The 21,937-nt window shown below is 43.4% G+C and overlaps 1 protein-coding gene across 7 annotated transcripts in view; it reads left to right on the top strand.

Moving 5' to 3' along the window:
• LOC144697899 (uncharacterized) overlaps positions 1–21,937 on the top strand; it is a 51,268-nt gene that overhangs the window by 25,646 nt on the left and 3,685 nt on the right. For 4 of the 7 annotated variants that reach the window (XM_078569869.1, XM_078569864.1, XM_078569884.1 and 1 more), the window contains exons 2-5: positions 447–1,731; positions 8,117–8,286; positions 11,081–11,207; positions 12,188–12,296. In XM_078569869.1, coding sequence (XP_078425995.1) covers positions 623–1,731; positions 8,117–8,286; positions 11,081–11,207; positions 12,188–12,296 — 1,515 coding nt within the window. In that variant the 5' untranslated portion in view covers positions 447–622. Of the gene's footprint in view, positions 1–446; positions 1,732–8,116; positions 8,287–11,080; positions 11,208–12,187; positions 12,297–12,427; positions 12,556–17,167; positions 17,283–21,937 lie in introns of all 7 variants that reach the window. The other 3 variants (XR_013580437.1, XR_013580439.1, XM_078569890.1) reach the window with 3 other exon arrangements.

Raw genomic sequence — 21,937 nt, 5'->3', positions numbered from 1 at the left:
ATATTTAATCCCAAGACGAACTTCCAACTACATATCTGCACCATCACTAAGACTCTCTATTTCCACCTCTGTAGCACCGCCCAACTCTTTAAATTGCTCTGCTATTGCTGGCCACCCCTTCAGCTTCCATGGCCTGAAAGTCAGCAATTCCCTTGTTAAACCTCGCCACCTCGCTACTTCTTTTCTCTTAAAAGCTATATTTTTGACCAAGCTTTTGCCTTATCTGCCTTATCTCCTTATGTGGCTCAATGTCAAATTTTTTTGCTAATACTCCTATGGAGCAACTTGTGCTGTTTTACAATGTTAAAAATGCTATATAAATGCAAGTAGTTGTTGTAAGTAGGTGCAAACATAAAACTGTAAGGAGGTCATGTCTCTCCAGTTGAATTTAGAGTAATAACTCCTGCTTATAATTTCAGTGACCACTTTCAATGGTTTGTTTTCAGCACACAGGTTGAGGACAAGCAGTTTTCTCTGAGGAACATATTGGACCATGGATTACTACAAACTTCAGACTTTTTAAGTGTGCACGGTGCTTGATTTGAGGATAACCTTTGGTCTAACTTTGGCATCTCCTTTTAAGTCTTGACGCAAGTACATATCTGTTGAATCTTTGGAGAAAATGGATAATCCTTCCTGTATTAAGGAATGTTACAATCACTGTCAAGCAATTCTTCAGAAACTTCACGAACAGCGAACCATGGGTTTGTTTTGTGATATTGCAGTTGTCGTAGAGGGAAAGACTTTTCATGCTCACAAGAACATCTTGTCTGCATGCAGCAGCTACTTCTACACAACCCTGAGCAAGAATAACCAGGAGTGCACAGTTGTCCTGGATACAGTCAGCTTGGAGGGCTTTAGCCATTTGTTAGAGTTTTTTTATACTTCTCAGGTCCCAGGTTGTCACATGCGCGACTTCCTTTCAGCTGCTCAGAGTCTGAATGTTTGTGTACCAGTAAAACATCACATGGAGAACAGTGGAATAAATGGGAATGGCCAAGGATCAGGCAAAGAGGTCTGTAAAGTAAAGAATGTTCTTGTGAAAAAACAAGAGGTGGGATTAGATTTAGAAGACCTGGAGTTGCTTAAGAGAATGAAGGAGGATAATTCTGTACAGATGTTGAATCCACAGTGTAAGGCTGATATGAACAATGAATTAGTTGTTAGCAGAAAGGTGCACAGTGCATGCCTGGCCAAAATTAAAACTCGATTGCAGACTGCCAGGTTAGCTAGGGCAATTGCTTCTAGCAGAAAATCTCAGCATCCAAAGACCAGACTAATTCATGTGAATGGGAGGAAGGAGAAGCAAGAGACTGTGGCCAAATCCGAGAATTGTAAGGCTCCATGTCAATGGACTAAAGTTAGAATAAGTGGGTCTCCGAGAAAGGCTGTGCCTGAAATAGCGAATATCCCTTTGGAGGAGAGAGACTCAAGGTGTGATATGCATGATAATGCCAGAAATAGCAACAATGTTTTGCCATCTTTGAATGTGGAATGCTCTCTAGCGACACATTGTAGCAGGCCAAAAAGATCGAGGAGGAAACCGGGGAAGGATTCTGCATTAATAACAGAAGGCCTTTCAGGAGATGGAGATGACATTCTGGAAAGAAAACGAGCGAGATGTGAAGGTTGTAAGAAGCTGCTGCCATATACACGCTACCTTTCCCATCAGGTTTCCACTGGTGAGGAGTCCTTCAGGTGTGATGTTTGTGAGAAATTGTTCAGTTACAGGTGAGTTACAGCTTGTACAGAATCCTGGGTTATCACAGCACTCTACCTGTTGCTCCCAATATTGATAAGATGTATTGTGTTGTGCAGCCAGTGAGCATTTAAAAAAAAAAATTCATGCTAGAATGTAGGCATCACTGGAATTTTTTGCCAGGATGGTGGTGGACCGCCTTCTTAAGGCAGTTTGTTACAAATGAGTGATTTTAAAGTACCATTAAAAGTCAACCATATATGTTGATGTGGGGTGGAGTCACATGGAGGCTAGACTGGGTAAGGATGTCAGGTTCCCTTCTCTAAATTAGTGAAAGAGATGGGTTTTTATAACAATCCAACATCCTCTTCTACAGATACCAGTTTTTTTATTTTCAGATTTAAAAAAATACCAATTTCAGCTTCTCAAACCGCCATGATGGAGTTTGAAGAGACTCCAATAACATAATTACTACATTACCGTGATAGCTGTCTATAGTTATTTTAGTGTACCCCAAATTCCCTTTTTAATTCTGGTCTGCATCTTGAGTCTGTCCTTTGAACCTTGTGTTTTTTTATAGAAAAGAGGTAGGGAACATTGGCACAGGAGAATGTGCAGACTTACACACGCACATGCACACACACAGGCACAACAATGTGCCTGTCCCACAACTACCTGTTTCAATCCCTCCAGACAGGCTAACATCTATCCTACAGCACTAAAATGGCCCTAACCAAAGTTATGAACGAGATCCTCTGTAAACATGTTGTATTATACCTCCTCATCAACTTCTCTGCAATTGAATTTTCACACAATTGGTAACACCATCCTTGTCCAATATCTTCCCATTATTGGAGAGAAAAACAGAGTTAATGTTTTGAGTCCATATGACTCTTCTTCAGAGCACTGTTTTTCTCTCCACAGATGCTGTTAGACTTGCTGAGTTTTTCCAGCATTTTCTGTTTTTATTTCAGATTTCCAGCATCCACAGTATTTTGCTTTTATCTTCCCATTATTGTCCCGTTTGATAGGATTGTTTTCATTTGGTTCTACAGGGGTTTTCCAGCAATGGCTTCTCACCTATACCTGAATTGTCACCTTGGGAGTACTCGTCTTCCTCATCTATACGCTACTCCTTGGCAACATTTGAAGATGATGTGATTCCACATATACTGCGGTCAACACCAAACTCTTTATCTCACTACCACCTCTCTCAACCCCTCCATTGCCTCTGTGTTTTCAAGCCTGCTTGTCTGAACTAATTCTTGCAGAAGCTACAGTAGGGAGGTGGTGGCGTAGTGGCATTGTCATTGGACTAGTAATCCAGAGGGTCCAGGCTAATACTCTGGGGACATGGCTTCAAATCAATGACAACTGGTGGAATTTAAATTCAGTTAATAAAAATCTGGAATTAAAAGCTAGTCAGTGATAGTGACACTGAATCGATTGTCGTAAAAACCCATCTGGTTCACTAACCCCCTTGAGGGAAGGAAATCTGCCATCCTTACCTGGTCTGGCCTCCATGTGACCTCCAGATCCACAGCAGTGTGGTTGTCTCTTACCAGCCCTCTGAAATGGCCTAGCAAGCCACTCACATATAAAACCACTACGAAGTCTACAAAAAGGAACAAAACCAGATGGACCACCCGGCATCGACTTAGGAAATGACAACAACAAACCCAGTCCTGATGACTTTGCAGTGTTGACCTTACTTACGTCTGGGGGCTTGTGCCAAAATCGGGACACAGTCATACTCACGGAATCATACCTTACAATGTCCCAGACATCACCATCACCATCCCTGGGTATGCCCTGTCCCACCGACAGGACAGACACACCAGAGGTGGCAACACAATGGTATACAGTCGGGAGGAAGTCACCCTGGGAGTCCTCAATATTGACTCCAGACCCCATGAAATCTCATGGCATCTAGTCAAACATGGGCAAGGAATCTCTTGCTGATTACCACTTAACACCCGCCTCAGCTGATGAATAAGTACTCTGTTGAACACCATTTAGAGGAAGCACCAAAGGTCTTCCTTATTTTTGATGGGAAATTTCAGTGTTCATCACCAAGAGTGGCTCAGTAGCATCACGACTGGCCGAGTCCTAAATGACATAGCTGCTAGACTGGGTCTGCAGCAAGTGGTGAGGTAACTGACAAGATAGAAAAACCGCGAACTCACCAATCTGCAGTAGCGGTAGGTGTGACCAACGTGCAGTCCTTGTAGAGATGAAGTCCTGTCTTCACATTGAGGATACCCTCCATCGTGTTGTGTGGCACTACCACTGTGCTAAATGGGATAGATTTCGAACATATCTAGCAACTCAAGACTGGGCATCCATGAGGCATTGTGGGCCATCAGCAGCAACAGAATTGTACTCAACCACAATCTGTAACCACATGACCTGGCATATCCCTCACTCTACCATTACCATTAAGCCTGGGGATCAACCCTGGTTCAATGAAGAGTGCAGGAGGGCATGCCAGGAGCAGCACCAGGCATACCTAAGAATGAGGTGTCAATCTGGTGAAGCTATAACACAGGACTACTTGCGTGCCAAACAGTGGAAGCAGCAAGTGATGGACAGAGCTAAGCGATCCCACAACCAACAGATCAGATCTAAGCTCTGCAGTCCTGTCACATCCAGGCATGAATGGTGGTGGACATTTTGACAACTAACAGGAGGAGGAGGCTCCACATATATCCCCATCCTCAAATATGGGAGAGCCCAGCACATCAGTGTAAAAGACATGGCTGAAGCATTTGCAACCATCTTCAGCCAGAAGTGCTGAGTGGATGATCCACCTTGGCCTTCTCCGGAGGTTCCCAGCATCGAAGGTGCCAGTTTTCAGCCAATTCAATTCACTCCACATGATATCAAGAGATGGCTGAAGGAACTGCATACTGCAAAAGCTATGGTCCCTGACAATATCCTGGCAATAGTACTGAAGACTTGTGCTCCAGAACTAGTAAGGCTCTGAGCTAAGCTGTTCCAGTACAGCTGCAACACTAGCTTCTACCTGGCAATGTAGAAAATTGCCCAGGTATGTCTTGTCCATGAAAAAAGGCACAAATCCAACCCGGCCAATCATCACCCCATCACTCTACCCTTGATCATCAGTAAAGTGATGGAAAGGGTCATTGACATTGCTATCAAGTGGCACTTACTCAGCAAGAACCTACTCACTGATGCTCAGTTTGGGTTCTGTCAGGGCCACTCAGCTCCTAACCTCATTAAAGCCTTTGTTCAAGCATGGACAGAAGAGTTGAAATCCCAAGGTGAGAGTGACTGCCCTTGACGTCAAGGCCACATTTGACTGAGTGTGGCATCAAGGAGCCCTAGCAAAACTGGAGTCAGTGGGACTGAAGGGGAAAACTCTCCGCTGGTTGGAGTCATACCTAGCACAAAAGGAAGATGGTTGTGGTTGTTGGTCAATCATCTCAGTCCCAAGACATCGCTGCAGGAGTTCCTCAGGGTTCCTCAGCTACTTCATCAATGGCCTTCCCTCCATTATAAGGTTAGAAGTGGGAATTTTTGCTACAATGTTTAGCACCGTTTGCAACTCCTCAGATACTGAAGCAGTCCGCTTCCATATGCAGCAAGACCTGGACAACATTCAGGCTTGGGCTGATAAGTGGCAGGTAACATTCACACAGCACAGGTGCCAGGCAACAACTTATCTCTAACAAGAGAAAATTTAACTATTTCCCCTGACATCACTGAATCCCCTAATGTCAACATCATGGGGGTTACCATTGGCCAGAAACTGAACTAGACTAGCCATATAAATACTGTGGCTACAAGAGCAGTTCAGAGGCTGGGAATTCTGTGGCAGGTAACTCACCACCTGACTCCTCAAAGCCTGTCCACCATTTACAAGCACAAATCAGGAGTTTAATGGAATACTCTCCACTTGTCTGGTTGAGTGCAGCTCCAGCAGCATTCAAAAAGCTTGACGGCATCCAGGACAAAGCAGCACGCTTGATTGGCACCCCATCCACTCACTCCATCACTGACCTACAGTGGCAGCAGTGTGTACCATCTACAAGATGCGCTGCAGCAACTCACCAAGGCTGCTTTGACAACACCTTCCAAACCTGCAATCTCTACCAGCTAGAATGGCAAGAGCAAGCGATACATGGGAACACCACCACCTGCAAGTTACCCTCCAAGCCACGCACCATCGTAACTTGGAACTGTATTGCCATTCCTTCACTGTCGTTGGGTCAAAATCCTGGAACTCCCTTCCTAACAGCACTTTGGGTGTTCCTACAGCACATGGATTGCAGTGATTCAAGAAGGCAGCTCATCGCTACTTCTCAAGGGAAATTAAGGATGAGCAATAAATGCTGTCCTAACCAGCAGCACCCACACCCCATGACAGAATAAAAGCCACAGTTACCTCCACCAAATACTGGAAAGATATCTTTAGCCCCGGCCACTATATTGGGCTGTATTAGATGGTTTGCAATCCCTGTCCTGCTCTACCTCTAGCTGAGATTCCAACCCCATACCCCCTGCATCAAAGAGATTGTTTACTTCCACCTCTGTGGTATCACCCTTCTTGGCCCCTGCCATTGAAGCCCTCATCCATTATCTCTGCCACCTTCTGTCTTGACTATTGGATGACCATCTGAAGAGAAAAAATTGCAGAGCTACAGGGAAAGGGTGGGGAAGTGGGACTAGCTGAGTTCTTCCAGAGAGCTGGCATGGATACGTTGGATGTATGAGCTCCTCCTGTGCTGTAATTGTTCTTATGATTGTATTCCACTATTCTCCGGACCAGCCACTGATTCTCCACCCTATGTAAACTTCTATTCACCCAAAATTCTGCTGCCCATATTCTATCCTGCACCAAGTCCTATCCACCCATTATACCCATCATTACTGACCTGCATAATTCTATGTTAAAGTTGCTGTTTAAATGGAAGTCCTTGGGTAAAAAGTGATTTTAGAACTGTAAACAGATAAAACTTCAATAACAAATGTGAATTGGTTAGTTGCAATATTAGTGGACTTTTTATTTATTTAACTGATACAAGATAAATATGTGGAAGAGTGGAAAAATAATTGGTGTATATAATATTCTCTTTTTCAGGAGAGGAAAAAACATGAAAAAGAAAGTAAATTGGAGACTTTTTAAAGGCCCTTAAATCATAGAAGGATGTAAATTTTCTTGCAACCTTCTAGTAACCTGCCACGTGACTTGTCCAAGAACCACTAACCCTAATGTTGGGGGTGGGGGGGGGTGGGGGGGGGGGGGGGGGTGGGGTGGGGGGTGGGGGGGGGGGGGGGGGGTGGTGGTGGGGGGGGGGGGGGGGGGGGTGGTGGGGGGGGGGGGGGGGGTGGGGGGGGGTGGTGGGGGGGGGGGGGGGGGTGGTGGGGGGGGGGTGGGGGGGGGGGGGGGGTGGTGGGGGGGGGGTGGGGGGGGGGGGGGGGGTGGTGGGGGGGGGGGTGGTGGGGGGGGGGGTGGGGGGGGTGGGGGGGGGGGTGGGGGGGGGGGGGGGGGGGGGGGGTGGGGTGGGGGGGGTGGGGGGGGGGGGGGTGGGGGGTGGGGGGGGGGGGGGGGTGGGGGGGTGGGGTGGGGGGGTGGGGGGTGGGGGGGGGGGGGGGTGGGGGGTGGGGGGGGGGGGGGTGGGGGGTGGGGGGGGTGGGGTGGGGGTGGGGGGTGGGGGGGGGGGGGTGGGGGGGGGTGGGGGGTGGGGGGGTGGGGGGTGGGGGGGGGTCGTCGGCGTCACAGAGTTTGCCAGCATAGATGTGCTTTCTAGTACTCTTTTCATTCATGGGATGTGGGCGTCGCTGACGAAGCCAACATTTGTTGCCCATTCCGAATTGCCCTTTTTGAGAACAGTTGAGTCAATCATGTTACTGTGGGCCTGGAGCCACATGTCGTCCAGACCAGAGAAGGATGGCAGATTTCCTTCCCTAAAGGACATTAGTGAGCCAGATGGGTTTTTTATGACAATTGATAGTTTTACGGTTACCATTACTGAAACTAGCTTTCAATTCCAGACTTTTAAAAATTAATTGAATTTAAATTCTATGCCATGGTGGAATTTGAACCTGTATCCCCAGAGCATTACCCTGGACCTCTTGGTTGCCAGTCCAGTGACATTGCCACTACGGCACCATCTCCCCATACTGAGTAGAGAAAACTTGGTTGCAGTCAGCTGTTGTACCTTTGTGGCGATTTTGAGACCAAACCTTCTACCATTCTCTCTTTCCTGCTCTCTTCTTCTATGCAGACCTTAGTTGTCTGTCTCTGATTCGTTCGAGAGCAGTTGATTTTGCACGGGCCTAGCTGAAGTTTCCTGGCTGCTTTAAGCACCCTGAGCAACTGTGTATTTTTTTTGTCAGGAGATGTACTAAAGGTTAACAAAAGTGGCTAATTGGATGTGACTGTTTCTCTAGTTGCCAGCTAAGCCAGCACCAGAAATCTCACCACAGCAAGAAGTTATATCAGTGCGACCAGTGTGGGAAACAACTCAAATCCATGGAGAAACTGCGTGACCATGTGGCGTACCATGGAGATGCCAGGCCCCATCAATGCAGTCTGTGTGACAAGGCATACAAGGTGAAAAGTAAGTACGAGTGGCCGGCAGCTCGATTATTTTCAGGTGAATGTGTTCTTTAATCATCATCTGGTGGAACTACAATTATATTTCACAACTCAGCCCATCGCTGTGGTAAAAATCCACTTAAATACCTTGAGAGGTGAAATTCAGTCTTATAGATGGATTGCCCATCATTCACCGGCCTGCATTTATTTTCTATTGACTTCAGTTCTAAAGAAGATTGGACAGGGTGTAAAGTAACTGCCTCCTTTTCATGTCACTACACCTTCCCTCGCCACTGTTCCACACAGGCTCTGGCTTGAGAGTTGAAGACCTTCAGCTCTTCAGGGCTACATGGCTCTGGTACTGGAGCACATTTTCAATATTGTTTCATAGTTTGGGATGCCTCTCCACAGTCATAGTTGACAAAATTCATTTGGCCGCATCCCTACTTCTGCATAAAGGCCTTGTAGTGGCTAACATCTGATCTACCTAATCTACCAATTGTTTTATGACACTGCTGAAGTTGAATTTCACACCCTCCCCTTTAAGCAGATGATTTTGGCTGTAACTGTGCTATAAAACCTTCTTTAAATTCTTCTGTACAATTCAAGACTTAAAGGCCTTAACACTGGCATGCGTAAGGGGACTTTGGAATACAGTCCAGTATGCTTGCACTTCAAATCCAACAGATTTACAAAGCAATATTGATAGCAAAACTGTGGCAAATTGATTTCAACATAGACAAAATGTGAAGTCACCCACTTTGGACCTAGAAAGGATAGAAGAGGGTATTTTCTTAATGGTGAAAACCTGGAAACAGTGGAGGTTCAAAGAGACTTGGACATCCATGTACACAGATCATTAAAATGTCATGGACAGGTACAGAAAAAAATAAGAAAGGCGAATAGAATGTCGGCCGTTATAGGACTTGGGCACAAAGGGTTGAGGGGTAGAAGTTATGTTACAGGTACACAAAAGCCTGGGTTAGACCACATCTGGAGTACTGTGATCAGTTCTGGGCACCACACCTTAGAGGGAGTGCGGCTTAGATTTACCAAACTGATACCAAGACTCCAAAGGTTAAATTATGAAACAAGATTACACAAATTCGTGGTGTATTCCCTGGAATTTAGAAGGTTAAGGTGTGATTTGGTTGAAATTTTCAAATTATTAAGGGTGATAATAAGGGCGATGGGGTGGTTAGAGAGAAACTAGTTCTGCTGGTTGGGAACTTTAGGACTGGGCGACGCAGCCTAAAAATTAGAGCTAGACCTTACAAGAAGTGAAGTTAGAAACCATTTCGACATGCAAAGGGTGGTAGAAGCTTGGAATTATCCTCCATATGTGGCAGTTGATGCTTGGTCAGTTGTTAATTTAGAATCTGGGATTGATAGATTTTTATTAAAAGGGCGATAAAATTGAACTGAGTCACACGTAGTGATTAGGAGTGCAATCCGACTGTGCAGCCCTCCCTTATTACTGCACTGAAAAGTTAACCTTGATTATGTGCTCAAGACCCTGGGATGGGCTTTCTGTATTGGAGGTGGGAGTGCGGCCACTGACCCACAGCTGACAGCTAAGTGGGAATCTATGGCCTCGAAGATCCATGAAATACAACTAATTAGAATATAGAATGGATATTTAGAACGTTTGAACACCTACACTGTAAATAATCCAGTGCCAACTGATGATTGCTATCTCTGGCCTTTGTTTTATCCTAGAGCCAGACCTTTATACTTCCCTGGAGTTTGAAGAGTCACTTCAGTGTCAGAAATTTCTTTCTCTTGTCATTTTATGAAACTAGTTTCCGATGATTGCTGTGATTCCACTTTATAGAATGGGTGACTGAAACAGTTTTGAGTCCACAGTGCAATAATTTTTGAATTGGGTTGTGTTGCTAAAAAGTCTTCTCAAACACGATATAAAGAACTGCATATTGCTCCTTACATTGTGCTCATATTCTGAGTTGTGTGGCTTATGATTAATCATATTTTAATGCGATCTTCATTCTTGCAGAGTCTTGCATAAACATTCATCAAATTAGTATGTATTAGAAAAAATAGTTCAAAATGTTAAACATGTATAAAATAAAAGATTTATTTTTGATGGGGCGTTATCAGTTTTTAAAATGAATGCTGCACGTTTTTGCTTCCCTCCAATGGCTCAGTGGGTCAAGGCTGTAGCCAGTGAAGTATTGATAAGGCCGTGATTTTGGATTCAGTTCTCTGTTGACTCAGGCAATTAGGCTCAGTGCTGCTGGGCCAGGGAGGGGAGAAATGAAGCAAATAAAAACAGAAAATGCTGGAAATACTCGGCCGGTCTGGCAGCATCTGTGGAGAGAGAAACAGAGTTAATGTTTTGAGTCCATATGACTTTTCTCCAGAGCTCTGCCCTCTGAAATGACCTAGCATGCCACGGAGTTGTATCAAAACTAACTAGGGGTGGGAAGTAAATTCTGCCTTGCCAGTGGCACCCACATACCCACAATAATTAATTTTGAAAAAAACTCCTATATGAATGTTTGTGAAGACAGGGTGATGTCCCTTTCCCCAGTTGAATAGCTTGCCAGTGTTAGCTGTCTGAAGTCACAAAGTGGCCACTTGTGTGAGCTAATGGAGGGCTGTTAGCATCCTTGAAACAATACCCCAGCAAGCTTCGGTGGCTGCGAGATGTTTGGTGCTGTGCACAGAACGTGCAAGAGATGGCGGCAACTGATTTTGAAGTTCCTGTGTTTTTGTGTGCTTACACTGCACTGAATGCACTGAAATCTAAATGGCCACATTGCACTTCATTAACAGGAGTTTAAAATAACTTTCAGATGATCTAACCCAGCACATCCGTGTGAAGCATATGGAAGCATCAAAGGGCAAACCACCCCTGGTGCAGCTGTGTGAATTCTGTGGTCAAGCTGTGAAACACTACAAGAGCCACAAGATTTTCTGCAGGTAAAGCATCAAAGAAGTGGGGTTCCTTGGTGGTGGGCAGTGGGTGACTTGCAGTCGGCTTTAGGCTTGGCAAAATCAAGAGAGTTGAAAGAAAACTTACATTTATAGAGGACCTTTCACAACTTCTGAATGTCCCAAAGCTCTCTACAACAAGTTAAGGAGTTTTGAAGTATATTCACTGTTGTAGGAATATGGAAGCCAATTTGTGTGCAGTAAGATCTCACGAACTGTGCTGTTAGATGGCCAGATAATCTGTTTTAACAATATTGGTTGAGGGATAAATATTGACCAGGACAGGGGCAGACAGGGCCTCGGTCTCAGCCAAAAGAAGGTACTTCCGACAGTGCAGTATTCTTTCAGTGCTTACAGTGAAGTATCAGCCTAGATTTTGTATTCAAGTATTGGGCATGGGAATTGAATCCACAGCCTACTTTCTCAGGAATGAGATTTCTACCACTGAGCCAGAGCTGATAGCTAAATTGTTAAATTACAAGGGCACTTTGCATAAACCTGGGATGTATTCCTTTGAGTTTAGGGGGTTGAGGATTTATCTAAACAACACCTAGAAAATTATAGAGATTTGAAAGGGTAGATATGAAGAAATTATTTCTTTTGGTGGGGGAATTAAGAACAAGGCGACACAGTCTTTTAAGATTGGAACAGGCTATTTAGGAGTGAAATCAGGAAGCATTTTTCACAGAAAGGCTATTGGGTCTGTTGAAACATTCAATACTGAGAGATTAATATATATTTGTTAGGGAAGGCCCTCAAGGAATATAGATTAAGGTGGGTAAGTGGAGTTGAGAAACTGAGCAGCCATGATCCAATAGAATGAGCAAACAAGTCCAAATGACTGAATGGCATACACGTGTTCCTGTTGCTTTGTTGGGGTTATTTTAGATCATTGAACTCCTTATGCCTAAGAAAGTTGGATGACTTAATTATTGCTATCATTTCTTTCTTCTCCTTTCGGTTCACAGTGGCATTAAGAAGTTCCAGTGCAAGTTTTGTCTACAGGCATTTTATCGCTTGTCTGAGCTGAAGAGGCACACGTGGACCCACACAGGGGAGCTGCCTTATCAGTGTCGAGTAAGCACTGTTTGAAACCATTTAACTATAACAGTGATGGTTGATTGCAGGTGGGGTTTGTATAACTGTGATGGATAATTGCAGGTGGGGTTTGTGTAAATGCGCTGATAATTCACCTTTTTCTAAAGCAGATTGGGGTTGTGTGCGTAACAAGTGCCATCATTAGATCCTTCCTCATCAGGTAGAAGACAGCTGGATCCAGATTAAACTCATTCGACTGCTGATTGGACCCTTTCTCAGACCACTCCTTATTACTGAAGTATGTTTTTTCTCATAATTTGGCCTATGTCCTGTGCCTGACTGAAGTTGCCAATTAGATCTGATTTGGTGAGATTTTTGTACTGTAGGTCCATGCCCACTCAAACTGGATAGAGACAGTACTAATCACATTTTATTTAGACTTGAGGAAACTTTTGGTCTGAGCTGAACTTAAATCCAGTTTACCAGAAGTGAAAGATCATCGTCTCTGGCTCCCGGGTCCCCCAAAAATCAGTGAATGCATCAGGGACCAGCAATGAGCCTGGGCTTTGTTGGTCTGTATGGCTCAGCATTTGCTGGATCAAATCATTGAACTTTTAGGGGAACCATATAGACGGGAATTCTAAAATGTAACCTGTATTTCTGAAGTTTCTTTTCCTCTTCTTGTATCGATGGTGTTTATATTTGGTAGCAAAGGATCCTTCTTCCTTAATAGCAGTGCTGTAGGTTTAATGTCAACACAAAATGCTGAGGGATGGTGATTATATATTGCTGACATTTATACAATCTGTATAAAACTTTGTATATATCACATCAGTATTAGGGCTTAGTTGCAACACCAAATAAAACTGACACATACCAACATACAAAAACGACAAGCAGGAAAAAGTCCAGCTGGTCCATCAAGCCTGCCCCATTCTCATGATAGCTGAAGCATCATGACTAGACGTTTAATATCCACAAAATCACAGAATCTTTACAGTGAGAAGGAGGCCATTCGGTCCATCGAGTCTGCACTGGCTCTCTGAAAGAGCGTTCTACCCAGTCCCACTCCCCTGCCTTATTCCCGTAACCTTGCACATTCTTCCTTTTCAGATAGCAATCCAATTCCCTTTTGAATACCTCGATCGAACCTGCCTCCACCAGACTTTCAGGAAGTTCATTCCAGACTCCAACCACCCTCTGGGTGAAATTTTTTTTTCCTCTCATCACTTTTACTGCTTTTGCCAATTATTTTGAATCTGTGCCCTCTAGTTCTTGATGCTGTCTTGAGTGGGAACAATTTGTCACTATTTACCCTCTGCATACTCCTCAGGATCTTGAATACGTCTATTAAGTCTCCTCAAGCTTCTTTTCTCCAAGAAAAACAGCCCCAACCTCTCCAATTTATCCTCATAGCTACAGTTTTTTATCCCTGGAATCATTCTTGTGAACCTCCTCTGTACTCTTTCCAATGCCTTCACATCTCTCCTCAAGTATGGTGCCCAGAATTGGATGCAGCACTCCAGATGAGGCCTAACTAGTGTCTTATACAAATTCAACATGACCCCCTTACTCTTGTACTCAATGCATAAGACACTATATGCTTTGTTAACTGTTCTCTCAACATGTCCTGCCATCTTCAATGACTTATGTACATATACACCAAGGTCCCTCTGTTCCTGCACCTCCTTTAGCATTTCTCCCTTTATTTTATACTGTCCATATTCTTCCTGCCAAAATGAATCACTTTATACTTCTCTGCATTGAACTTCATCTGCCCAATCCACCAACATGTCTCTGTCCTTTTGTAGTCAGGTAATATGGACAGGCAAAAAAAGACAGAAAAAAACTTGGGGCCAATAAAGGGAAAAAACTGGATAGCAGTCACTTTCAGGAACTCTGGTGGCCTCCTTTTTTAAATCCTCACTCATGCCCATGCCTCCCCACCAGTTTCGTAAGCCCAAGGATACTGTCACTCTAATCAACATGCCTCTGGCCTAGCTGAGATCTCCTTAAAATTAAATTTAAGACAAATTAAATTAAAACATGGCTGTGGTGAAAAAAAATCAGAAAAGACTTGAACTGTCGCTAGCTAACCATTGAATGGTGGGTCCTCATTCTTACGAGAGAAAAATTGATGTGGGTTGAATCTTTTTTATTGTTGAACAGTCTAAATCCTGGTTTCCATGGTGGAGCTGTTCTTTGTTGATGGGTTGTGATGACACTCGCTTTAATTCGATCTAGTTATATTTTATCTGATGACTGTGGCTGTCCTGTTAGTCTTCACTGTTCTTTATATATTTTGAATTATGTCTCTCTGAGACATAAATTTTGTTGTTCCCCTGCACACCAGTACTTTTGGAATAGCTGATCATTATAATGTTGGATATGCTGGTGACCATGGCGCTGTCTCATTGTAACAAATATTGTCCATATTAGGATAAATTAATCCTATACACCTACCAGCAAGAGAGCGGAACCATGAATTACAAGTAGTGAAAGTAATTTCATTTAGTTGGTATCATAGTGAGAATTAAAATACACACAGCCAGTCAGGAACTGCGCTCAAGTTGCAAGGTTTCTTTTTAATACATTCACATTTGCTGGCTGGGCCAGCATTTATTGCCCATCCCTAGCTGTCCTTGAGAAGGTGGTGGTGAGCTGCCGTCTTGACCGCTGCTGTCCATGTGGTGTAGGTACACCATAGTGCTGTTAGGAAGGGAGTTCCAGGATTTTGACCCAGCAACAGTGAAGGAGTGGCGATATATTTCCAGGATGGTGAGTGACTTGGAGGGGAACTTCCAGGTGGTGGTGTCCCCATCTATCTGCTGCCCTTGTCCTTATAGATGGTAGTGGTTGTGGGTTTGGAAGGTGCTGTCTAAGGAGTTTGGTGAATTCCTGCAGTGCATCCTGTAGATGGTATACACTGCTGCTACTGTGCAATGGTGCCGGAGGGAATGAATGTTTGTGGATTTGGTGCCAATCAAGCGGGCTGTTTTGTCCTGGATGGTGTCAAGCTTCTTGAATGTTGTGGGAGCTGCACTCATCCAGGCAATTGAGAAGTATTCCATCACACTCCTGACTTGTGCCTTGTAGATGGTGGTCAGGCTTTGGGGAGTCAGGAGGTGAGTTACTCATTGCAGGATTCCTAGCTTCTGACCTGCTCTTGTAGCCACAGTATTTATATGGCTACTTCAGTTCAGTTTCTGGTCAATGGTCACCCCCAGGATGTTAATAGAGGGGGATTCAGTGATGGTAATGCCATTGAACGTCAAGTGGCGATGGTTAGATTCTCTCTTGTTGGAGGTGGTCATTGCCTGGCACTCGTGTGGCACGAATGTGACTTGCCACTTGTCAGCCCAAGCCTTGATATTGTCCGGGTCTTGCTGCATTTGAACATGGACTGCTTCAGTATCTGAGGAGTCGCGAATGGTGCTGAACATTGTGCAATCATCAGCGAACATCCCACTTCTGACCTTATGATGGAAGGACGGTCATTGATGAAGCAGCTGAAGATGGTTGGGCTGAGGACACTACCCTGAGGAACTCTTGCAGTGATGTTCTGGAGCTGAGATGATTGACCTCCGACAACCCTAACCATCTTCCTAGTGCTAGGTATGACTCTGTTGGATCCAGTGCCCTTGGTTTGTTGGGGCTAAGGGATCCGGATTGCACACTTTGTTCGGTGTGACCGAGCCTGTACAGAGACAGAGAACATCAGGAGGTCGTTGTTAGAATAAACACATGTTTATTTACAAACTAAACTCTACAATTATACTTGTGTGCTCACAACACAAAACCCTGTCTTCACTCATCAGTGACTAACTCAAGATTCTCTCACATAGAGGTAGCCCGTGCTATTCTGCTATTGGACAATAAGATCATGTGATGTTACATTACAATACTCGTCTTAAAGGTATATTACATCTCAGGTTACTACATCCCTCCCCCTTTACTGAAAAATTTTCAATTTTTCAATACATCAAGTTATGTACACAGTTCAATTATTTACAAAGTCAGTCTCTCTGGGGGTTTCCTTATGCATGTAGAAGATCTCAGCTCTACAGCTCCTGAAGTTTGCTTTGGAGTCTCCCTTACTGAAGTCGTCTAAGCATTAGGTTCTATAGCAGGTACCGGTAAATTTGTTTCTTCGACCCTTTCAGGTACAGTCAGCCCTTCTAAGACATTTGTACTTGGTTGAGTTATTTCAACAGGAATTCAGTCTCGAGCACTGGTGTAATCACTTCTGGATATTTGGCTTCTCCACTTTGTATGTGATCCACATGTCTTATTATTATTCGATCTTCAGCTTTCACATGGTAGGAAAGAGGTCCGTTACAGCACTTATTTCACCAAACAACCATGCTGGTCCTTCTCTAAAATTTTTCATAAATACCTTCTCTCCTACGTTAAATATTCTGTCCCGACTTTGACCATCATGTCTCATTTTTTGATTTTCCTGCCTTCTTTCTACCTTCCCACCCCCCCCCGCCCCCTCAGCCAAATTTGGCATAATTAGGCTCAGTCTCGATCGGAGACGGCACTTTATCAACAGTTCAGTAGGTGTGACGCCTGTTGTCGAATGAGGGGTGGTTCAGTAGTGGAATAGAAATCATGCTAATTTAGTAGCTATCGAATCGCCGGACAATTTCTTTATACCAGATTTGAACGTCTGAACTGCGCTTTCGGCAAGTGCATTTGAAGAAGGATGGTACGGAGATGTTTTCACATGAACCACAATAAAATACCATTGAGGCTTGTAAATCAGTTAAATTCAGCACTTGTGAATATTGTTCCATTATCTGATACTAGCACTTCAGGTAATCCATTTATAGCGAAGCTTTGTCATAGCTTGTCTATCGTTGCTGAAGAGGTGGGTGACCTTAATTCTTATATATCCATCCGTTTAGAATACGTCTATGATAAGAAGAAACATTGTTCCCATAAAAGGTCCCACATAATCGATGTGTACAAATACCCATGAGCTTCCTAACCATTCCCAGGGGCGTAATGGGACTGTTGCAGGTAATTTTTGTACTTGTTGACACTGCACACAACTTCTTACTAGGTTTTCTATTTCTCCACCCATTCCCGGCCACCACATATTGCTGTTGCCTTCAGTTTAGAAATTCCGGGATGTGCACTGTGAAGTTCAGATAAATGATGGTTTTGGTCCTTTCAGAGGAATAGTTACATGAGCTCCCCACAATAAAATACCTTCTTGGCTGGTTATCTCGTACATTCCCTGGAAATATGGTTTCATTTCATCAAATTCTTTGTTTTTGACCAACCATAAAAAACTTGATTTCTCACTTTGAATAAGACTCGGTCTCAGTTCGTCCAATCTTTAATTTGTTTAGCACATATCGGTGTTGAGTCTAGAAAGGTCAAGACGTATTCCTGAGGAATTGGAACATCCTCATCTCTTATCTGCAAGGATAAACGACTGAGTGTATCTGCATTTGCAATTTGACTTCCGGGTCTATGAATAAAAGTATACTCATACGCTGCCAAGATCAACACCCATCTTTGTACTCTTGCCAAGGCTATAGGGGGTATAGCCTTGTCTTCACTGAATAGCCCTAATAATGGCTTATGGTCTGTTATGATAGTTAAGTGACAACCTTGAACATATTGATGAAACTTTTTAACACAGAAAATGATCACCAGGCCTTCTTTTTCAATTTGTGAGTACTTTTTCTCTGCAGTGCTAAGTGTTCTCGACACATAACCTATAGGTCGTCCAGATCCATCATGCGTTCGATGAGAAAGCACCGCTCCAACTCCATAAGCTGATGAATTCACATGTTAATATCAACCCTTTCTTTGGATCAAAATGTACTAGAAGTGTAGATGACTGCAACAACTTCTTCACTTTTGTGAAAGCTTCTTCTTACGGTGTTTGCCATGATTTCTCTTGAGCAAACAATATAATGGTGCCACTTCTGTCGATAAATTAGGCAAAAAGTGTCCATAGTAGTTAATCATCACCAAGAATGATTTCAATTTGGATGTACTCTTTGGTTTTGGGGCTTCTTTAATTAATTTCACTTTTTCTTCAAGTGGATGTGGGCCTTGTGAATCGACCTTGTGACCTAGGTATGCTACTTTCTCAATCTCACTCCGGCCTGTGAAAAATATTTCAGAACTTCCTCCAGGTTCATCAAATGTTCCTTCTCTGTGAGTCCAGTCACGAGAATGTCATCCAAATAAACTACAGCATGGGGCAATCCCTGTAACAAACTTTCCATGGTTTTTTGGAATATGGTGCAAGCAGAAGATACGCCAAATGGTAAATGGGTATATTGATACAATCCTTTATGTGTATTTATGGTGACAAACTTTCGGGATGCCCTCTCTAATTCCAGTTGCTGGTAGGCATGACTCGAATCTAACTTCGTGTAAGCCTTTCCACCTGCCATTTTATTGTATATATCTTCAATTTTAGGTATGGGGTGTCTAACCAATTTGACCACTTTATTGACTGTTAATCTATAGTCCCCGCATATTCTAAAGTTTAGGTCAGGTTTGAGAACAGGTACAATTGGTGCTGCCCACTCTGAAAATTGTACTGGTTGTAACACTTTTCTAATATGTCCAGTTCTGTGTCTGCCTTATCCTGCATTGCATAAGGTACTGGTTTTGCCTTCATGAATCTTGGTGTTGCCTCAGGATCTACATTAATTTTTGCTTGTTGTCCTTCAATTTTTCCAAATTCTTCCTTGAAAACTGAGACATATTCCTGTAGTAGCTGTGAAAGTCCAATAGTTCTTGGAATGGAATGAAATCTTCCATCTAATTTAATTTCTTTCAGCCAGTATTGTCCGAGGAGACTAGGTCCCTCGCCTGCTACTACCATCAAGGGTAATCTCACTGTTTGACCTTCATAGTTTGCTGTGACTTTACATACGTCCTTGACTTGTATGTTTTCTGTAAGCCTTTAATTTTTCAACAGTTTCTTCTAAATTCAGCTTACATTCTCCATGATTCAAGTATTGAAAAGTATGCTCTCCGATCACTGTAGTGGCTGCACCAGTATCCCCTTCCATTCTGACAGGCTTCTCATTCACTCTCATGGTCATATAGATAGGCTCCATTTTTCCTGCCTTTAAATTATATAGCGAACAGCTATCAGCATCTATTACTTCAGGCTTTTCGATGCTGTTTATCTCATTGGGTTTTTGCCTTTGTTTGAAAGTCTGCCTGATTCTATCTTTACAATTTCTCATGAGGTGTTCACATCGATGGCAGAAGAAACATTCAATCTTTTAAAATTGTGTTTCATTACTACTTCCATCTACTTCCATCTCTGTTACTATGATGTCATGCTTTTGCTGCTGTTTTCCTTTTTAATGTGTCTGCTAGTGCTGGCTGCTTCTCGCTTCGGAACAAAGCTCTGCACTTTCCCGCTCTTTTTGGTTGAAGCTCCCTGCCCAACATGGAAGACGGCGCCATTTTGCACTCCTCGAATGGCTTCTGAATCTCACACTGCACCTTCCATTGCAAGAGTGATTTCTAATGCCTTCAGAAAATCTAGATTTGTTTCGGCCAACGATCTCCTCTGAATTGCATTTTCATTTATACAGCATGCCAAACTGTCTCTGAGCGTATCATTGATTGAAGTACCGTGCTCGCAGTATTCAGTTAATTGCTTCAGATGCACCACATAAGACGCGACTGTCTACCCCGCAGCTCTAATTCTTGAGCTGAACTTAAACCTTTGTATGGTCACCGACGGCTTGGGCTAGTAATGATTCTTTACCATGTTCACTAAATCATCAAAACTTTTGGAGTCTGGGGCACTGGGCGCCAACAGATTTCGAATTAATCCGTATGTCTTACTCCCACATGTGGACAGAAGGATCGCGCGCCTCTTCCCCGCAATGTTGTTCACCTGGAAGAAGAACGCAAGGCGTTCAACATAGTGAGACCAGTCGTCCGAGGTTGGATCGAATGGCTCTACTGTTCCAAATTGTGGCATCTCTTAAGGAATTAATTCGACGCTCATAAGGAAATTGTCTTTAACTTACAACTACCATGTGAGGTACGGCCCAGTTTTGGTTCTTTTTGTTTCCTTTGTTTTTCTCACTTTTTACTTCGTTTTGTCTGTGATTTTTCGTGCTTTTACTCTCTTCGCCAGTTTGTTGGATCCAGTGCCCTTGGTTTGTTGGGGCTAAAGGATCGGGTTGCACGCTTTGTTCGGGGTGACCGAGTCGGTACAGAGACAGAACATCAGGAGGTTGTTGTTAGAATAAACACGTGCTGTTTATTGACAAACTAAACTCTGCAGCTACACTTGTGTGCTCACAACATAAAACTCTGTCTTCACTCATCAGTGACTAACTCAAGACTCTTTTACATAGAGGTAGTCCGTGCTACTCTGCCATTGGACAATAAGATCATGCGACCTTACATTGCATTATTCGTCTTAAAGGTATATTACATCTCAGATTACTACAGACTCCAACCAGTGGAGAGTTTTCCCCCTGATTCCCATTGACTCCAGTTTTGCTAGGGCTCCTTGATGCCACGTTCAGTCAAATGCAGCCTTGATGTCAAGGGCAGTTACTCTCACCTCACCTCAGGAGTTCAGCTCTTTTGTCCATGTTTGAACCAAGGCTGTAGTGAGGTCAGGAGCTGAGTGGCCCTGGCGGAACTCAAACTGGGCGTCAGTGAGTCTTCAGGGGCTCTGGCAAATCATTTAGCCAAGGTATTTTTTTCAAAGATAAAACCAACTGCAGTGAATTCTGGTGATCGTTTTATACATCAGTGAAATATCTGCCATTTGTTGGTTTGGAATGAAAATAGACTGGTTTGTAAATGAGAAAACTCACCCAGTACATGAAACAGAGTTAATCTTTGCCTAGGCTCGGTGAGTCACAAGGTTATGGGTTCAAGCCCCACTTGAGACTTGAGCACTTGAGTTGAGATGCATCTTAAATGCACCACTGAGGGAGTGTTGTATTGTCTTTTGAATATAATGTTAAACCGAGAACCCATTTACCTGTTCAGATGGACGTAAAAAATCCCCTGGTACTTATCAAGGAGGAAAAGAAAGTGCTCTGTGTCCTGACCAACATTTATCTGTTAACCAGCATCAACAAAATGATTGTCCGGTCATTTACTTCACTGCTATTTGTGGGAACGTGGTATGCACAAATTGGCTGTGTGTTTACCTGCATAACAGTGAATACACATCAAAAGTACATAGTTGGTTAGAAAATGCTTTTGGCAGCCCTGTGAATGTGAATACGCTTTATTAGTGCAAATTTGTTTGTTGTTCTGAATAATATTTTATTCTGGACTTGAACATCTTCCTTTGTACCTTTTCATTGAGACAAATTAATCTGTATAAAGTTCTGACTGAGATGGCGTGAATTATCACTGCAGTGTCTAGTGATATATCCTCTTCTCTGGAGTATCAATCCCATGTAGAGGATAATCAATGTCTTTTTGTGAGCTAGAATTCCTGATTCCTAACTCATGCTTTCTATTTTGAGGAACTAAATTGAATTGGAGTCAGTCTAACAAGAGAAAATAATCCCACTCCATGAGGTGGTATTGGAATATGTTTGTGTTATATGAGTCTGATAGCTGAGAAAACTGGTACAAACTGGCCAGTGTCACACAAATACTTCCACGCTTTTCAGCTTGTGCAATGTGATGAATGTGACTGGGCT

The sequence above is a fragment of the Cetorhinus maximus genome, chromosome 2, assembly GCF_964194155.1.
Source record: "Cetorhinus maximus chromosome 2, sCetMax3.hap1.1, whole genome shotgun sequence".
NCBI lineage: Eukaryota > Metazoa > Chordata > Chondrichthyes > Lamniformes > Cetorhinidae > Cetorhinus > Cetorhinus maximus.
Note: the sequence above shows the minus strand (reverse complement) of the source record. Positions and strands in the feature narration are given on the sequence as shown.